Raw genomic sequence first — 5,913 nt, forward strand, 5'->3', positions numbered from 1 at the left:
GAGACATCGCGGGAGCCGTGCCCCCATCGCATCATCGACGACGCGGGCGGCGCCTTCGGGATGGGCGTGGTGGGGGGCTCCATCTTCCACTATATGAAGGGCATGTACAACTCCCCGAACGGCTACCGCTTGTCCGGCGGGGTTCAGGCCATGCGCATGAACGCTCCGCGCGTCGGCGGGAGCTTCGCCGCGTGGGGCTGCCTCTTCTCCACGTTCGACTGCGCCATGGTCTACGCGCGCCAGAAGGAGGACCCCTGGAACTCTATCGCCGCCGGCGCCGCAGCCGGCGGTTTCCTTGCCATGCGGGGCGGCCTCTTTGCTTCTGCCAGATCCGCAATGGTTGGCGGCGCCCTCCTCGCCCTCATCGAGGGCGCGGGCATCATGCTGAACCGCGTGTTGGTGGAAGTTCCGCCGCCGCCGCCGCCCCCTGGCATGGATCCGGCCGAGGTACCAGGGCAAGGGCAAGGGCCAGCACCGCCCATGGGATTCACTTTCCCTGGGATGCCGCAGCCTCGGCCGGTTGTGGTCGATGAGGTCCCGGTAACTGGATCCGGGGGCTCTGGTGGATGGCTGGGGGGCTTGTTTGGTAAGAATAAGGACGATAAGGTGGCTGGTGATCGCAAGTCGGAGGTGTTGGAGAGCTTCGATACGCCCAGCCCGCCAATGCCATCCTTCGACTACAAGTGAAAAGGTTTGTCCGATCTTCTTCTCTCGCTTTGTTTTCGATCTATTATGCTTTTTTGTTGTTGTAATTGTGTGGATTGCGTTTGAGAGTAACTTGCATTGTTCGGTAGTAAATAGCTAGTGAATGACCTCTGATGCGATCGATTTAATTAGTTCGTGCTGTATCTGTTTGAATTGATCAGTTCAGTGGGGTATGGTCGATCTGGTCCGCTGGAATCAATGTCATCATAGGGTGGCGTCCATTCTAGTGCGGTATCTGGATTGCATTGATTGGTGTACCATTTTGTGCACACATATACGATATCCTGCTCGAAGAGGGTGGATACTATAACGATATTGTTAGAGCATTTCCACCGGCGCTTCCCAAATAGGCGCCGGCAGGGGTGCCGGCACCTCCGTTTGGGGGGTGCCGGCACAACATCCACTATTTGGGGGAGCTGCTCCCACACCAGCGTCCTCAAACAGGCGGTTCCGATAGATAATTTGAATTTAAAATCTCAAACATAACCATAGAAATTCGAATAAGTCTACGAATAAGAAGTTTGGACCAACACACGACCACCAAATACGAATAGGTTTTGCAATAAGAAGTTCGGGCCAACACACGGCCATCAGATCGCCGTTTCCAGCGCAAAAAAAGGGCTTTCCAAGCCAGATGATCACATGATCACACGAAGGAGGTCACGGGCGGCGCAACCTCGATGGCTTCCTCATCGGCGGCCGGCAGCAGCTCCGTCGCTGCAACAGGATCCACGGTCGCCGGGGGGGGGGGGCATGAACGTCGAGGGTGTCGAGGCAGACATGAACAGGGACGGTGCTGGGGGAGACTTGAACGGGGACGGTACCGGGGTAGACATGAACGTGGACGGTGCCGGGGGAGACGCCGACACAGCTCGCGCCACCATCACCTCTTGGCCGATGCGCTCGCGGTACATCTCGTGCCACGCCCGCACCAAGGGGTCCATCTTCTCCATGTCATCGGCGGCCGGCAGCAGCTCCGTCGGCGCAGCAGGATCCACGGTCGCCGGGGGGGCATGAACGTCGAGGGTGTCGAGGCAGACATGAACAGGGGACGGTGCTGGGGGAGACTTGAACGGGGACGGTACCGGGGTAGACATGAACGTGGACGGTGCCGGGGGAGACGCCGACACAGCTCGCGCCACCATCACCTCTTGGCCGATGCGCTCGCGGTACATCTCGTGCCACGCCCGCACCAAGGGGTCCATCTTCTCCATGTCAGCCATCAAGATCTTCGATTCTTGAGACATTTTGGCCAACGATAGCTTCGTCGCTTCGTTGGTGGCCTTCATGGCAGCGGCGTGAGCTTCCATCTTCGCCGCCTCCACCCTCTCCCTCCCCAACTCGGTCTTGGCGTCTTGCTTGTCGAGGATGGCCTTCCACATGACGGCGGCTCTATCGGCAGCTTCCTTGTTCTCCACCGAGAAGGAGGTGATCATCTTCTCGATGGAGGCGTCCATGGTTGCCAAAACCGGCGCCGCATTCCTGTCGGCCTTGGCCTTCTTGTTGCCAATGGGGCGCCCGGTGGAGGCGCCGGCTGGATCGATCGGCCCATCTTCCCCGTCCTTCAAGAGAGTGGATAGGAGGTCGTCCCATTTCTTGCAACCTTGGAGCTTGTTGTAGCAATGCATAAACGGGAAGTCCTTGTCGTCGTTCGGGTGCTTGTACATGTCGATGGCATTGCGCATCTAACAACATATGATGCAAAACAATGAAACAACATTGATCATCAATTCATATGCACCAACATTGGTCATCAATTCATATGCATCATCAATTCATATGCAACAACATTGATCAACAATTCATATGCACCAACATTGATCATCAATTCATATGCAACAACATTGATCAACAATTCATATGCAAATAAGATAGAGATCATACCCAATCGACCATCGTCTTGCCGCTCTCCTTCTGTGCCTTGATCTTCTCGTAGTAGCCGTGGAACTTGCTACACGCCGCCTTGATCAAGTTCCAACGGTGAGAGAGGGCGCCCTCGTTCCGGTTCATCTCCATGGTGGCGTAATCACCATAGTTCTTCTTCTCTTTGAAACAATCGAGAATGCGCTTGTAGTACTTGCCCCCGGTTTGGTTTGCGCCGGTGATGGCGCAAAAACTCACTTGCTTCCACGCCTCGATGAGGCATTCATCCTCCAAGGACCTCCACCTTGGACCACGAGTGCCGGCGGACCGCCCACGCGTCCTCCTCACGCTGGTGCCGGTCTCAGCGTCGATTAGCTCCTCCAGGACTTCCTCCTCACCTTTGTCCTCGTCGGCCTCTTCTTCGTAGTCGTCGACCGGGGGTTCGTAGGCATGGCCGCGTATGATGCCGTTCAGGATCTCCTCCCCGCCGGCAATCTACGCTTAAAGTTGCAAACTTTTAGTCGCCGCCGGTGTCTACGATGCACACAACACATAGAAAGAAAGGAAACTAACCTCGTCCTGCCCCATGGACACGCCAGACGTGCTGCCGAACACCTGCTGGGTGCGCGTGCCGTCGTCGGAGAAGAGGTGGCGGGGAAGGCTGGTGCCGTCCGTCACGTGGCCCTCGGTGCGGCGCAGATCAGGCGAATCGTTCAGGTCGGGGAAGCGGAAGGAGTCGCTGCCCTGAGCCGTTGATTCTGGCGAGAAAGGGTCGTTTTTGTCGATGGTCATTTCGCTGTCGCCGAACTCGGGGGAGTAGCGGGCGCGGCCGTCCATCTGCGATAGCCGCATCTGCGAGATCGACGGTGCGTCTGCGGTGTACCCCGCGTAGTAACCCGGCGATGACGGGGATCTCGAGATGTTGTTCAGGCCACCGCCCAAGCTCAGGCAAGCTTCCGCAGAGGCCGCCGCTTTCTTTGCGTCGAGGGCGGCGATGCGGCGCCTCCTGCGGTCGGCCGTGATGAAGGCGCGGCGGTCCATCTCCGTCTCCCAGTCCTCCCGCGACATGGTCGCCGGCTTCTCCTTCAGTGCGACGGTGCGCGTCTTCGGCGGCGCCTTCGTCGGCGGCTTCGCTGCCTTTACCGGAGCCTTTCTCTTCGGTGCCATGGCGCGGCGGCGAGGGTTTTTCGGGTTGGAGGCTGGATGGGAGATGGAGCGGCTGGCGGGAGAAATGAGCGGCGGAGGGAACGGGGTTTTGGGGGAGAAGATGTATATTTTGTTGTTGTGCGGCTGGCGGCTCCCACGCCCAAAATTTTCAGCCCCGCGAGGCGCCGGTGCACCCGATTCGCGCCCTTGGCGAAGGAGCCGGCACGGGGTTGCCGGCGCTTCTATTGGGCTCCAAAAATCGCCGGCGCCGTTTGGGGCTGGCCGGTGCGAGCCCATTTTGGTTCCCGGCCCCCAAATTGCTATCGGGGCCGCTATCAAGACGTCGGTGGAGATGCTCTTATTACTAGTAATTTCGAATCCATTCTGCATATCCCTGCGTGATCAGGCGACCCCTCGATATGCCACTGCTACGAGGCAACAGCCTGTTGGAGTTATAGGATTTTGGGAGCTCTGAAACTTGGTGCTGCCTGATGTCGTATTCCTTTCGTGTTGTGCTTTGCTCATTCTTTTGGGAGTATTTTGTTGGCTTATTGCAAGTGTAGCGAATAGTTACATGGTTGTGGGCTGTGTGTTCTGTTTAACATTACCACTTAGGAAATAGATCGAACTAAACAAAGTTTAGGATTTTTCCTGAGGGAAGTTTGATGGATAATTCACTCTTTCGACACGAACAACTCCACCTTGTTATATCACTCATTTTGCAACCCGTTACTGTTTTTATTGCACCATTCATGGAGCATGCAGGCTACTTTACACATTTATGTTTGGTCTATTTGGAAAATATATGCACGTAATGATCATAATGTAGACTGTTTTAGCTGAAGTTCAGATATGTTTTTCGCAATGAAGGAATTCTCAAGAGGTTTTTCACATGAGTGAGGAATTTGGAGCTTAAGGAACATTTTTCATGTTCACATACCATAGCCATTCACTTGTTACTCCCTCCTATGGTGGAGAATAATAGAGAAAGTAAAAATAACTAAACTTTACTACTGACTTCTACACACTTCTATAATATTTCACATAAATTGATCCTTTAGTCATATATATTATAGTTGTTTCTAGTGTGTTCTAGTTATGAGTTGTAACTAAGTTGTTTGTATTTCTTTCCTACTTTAAGTAGTGTTCTCTAGAATGGCCTAATTGTGAGTAAAGATAAATTGTGAGCAGACTATATGTACCATGAACTTTATATTCTTGTTTTAAATCTTAGATTAGATTTGTATGTTGAGAGTTTTGGACTACTCTTGACAGCCTCCACTCCGAGAGCGATATCTAGCTTACGCCTCTAGAGCGATATCTAACGCAACACGTTGAAGTGGTTCCTTCAATATTTGTGTTGTGCACGTTGTAGCAACAGAGTGGAGTTGCCCCACAACCTTGCGCTGCATCATCTTATTGATTCATAACATACAAATTTTATAATTTGCACCGGTAAATGAAAATGGGTTTGAAAATCAGTATAGAATGAAGTACCAACTCAAACAATATCAAACTGATATTGCTAGATTTGGTATGAACCATAATGTTTACTTTTGTTTGAAACAATACATTTTTAAATATGACCATAGTGTTACTTTCAAGACCAATGTTGCTGAAGACCGTATCGATGATCGAAACTAACTATATTGTGAATCAGATGGAATTTGATTTTGTGTTGGATCTGTGAATTTGTGTCGAATGAACGCTGTTTTTATTTGATTAGATTGGTTGTTGTAGGGATTCGTTACTTCCATACTGATCTATCCAGTTTGGAACTTAAATAAACCTCTTAACCTACTGCAACTGCAAGCGGGATTTGTAGCCGCGCTTGTGTGAATAAATTAGGAAGATGATGAGCAGTCACCACTGATTGGAGCAATTGTCTTTGCATGTTTTGATATTTCCTTATTGAACCGAGCAATTACACATTAGGATGAGGGTGCTGTTGGTAGGAGGTGAATTCTAAGTCTCTAACGCGTATTGATGAACCTTGAGAGCAATCTCACGAGCTTCAGTGAGGAAGCGTAGCGTCGAGCCGTGTACGCCGTTAATGACCCTGCCCTGAATGCACCTTTGCCGCGTGCAAGGTCATACACGTGCCCTTGTGCGAAGTCTTTTTGAAGCGATTTTTTTAGCAGAGCAGTAGGAGTTCGTATGTCATCCTTTTGTTTAGGTGTCTTAAAATGTGTGATTAAT

The 5,913-nt window shown here is 52.1% G+C and overlaps 1 protein-coding gene across 1 annotated transcript; it reads left to right on the plus strand.

The window, feature by feature from the left end:
- Positions 1-687, plus strand: LOC124683247 (mitochondrial import inner membrane translocase subunit TIM17-2-like). The gene has a single exon (XM_047217806.1). It carries the CDS (start codon positions 61-63, stop codon positions 685-687), a length of 627 nt encoding a protein of 208 aa, XP_047073762.1. The 5' UTR covers positions 1-60.
- Positions 688-5,913: the final 5,226 nt, after the last annotated feature.

This window comes from Lolium rigidum, chromosome 1 (assembly GCF_022539505.1).
Source record: "Lolium rigidum isolate FL_2022 chromosome 1, APGP_CSIRO_Lrig_0.1, whole genome shotgun sequence".
NCBI classification, from domain to species: domain Eukaryota; kingdom Viridiplantae; phylum Streptophyta; class Magnoliopsida; order Poales; family Poaceae; genus Lolium; species Lolium rigidum.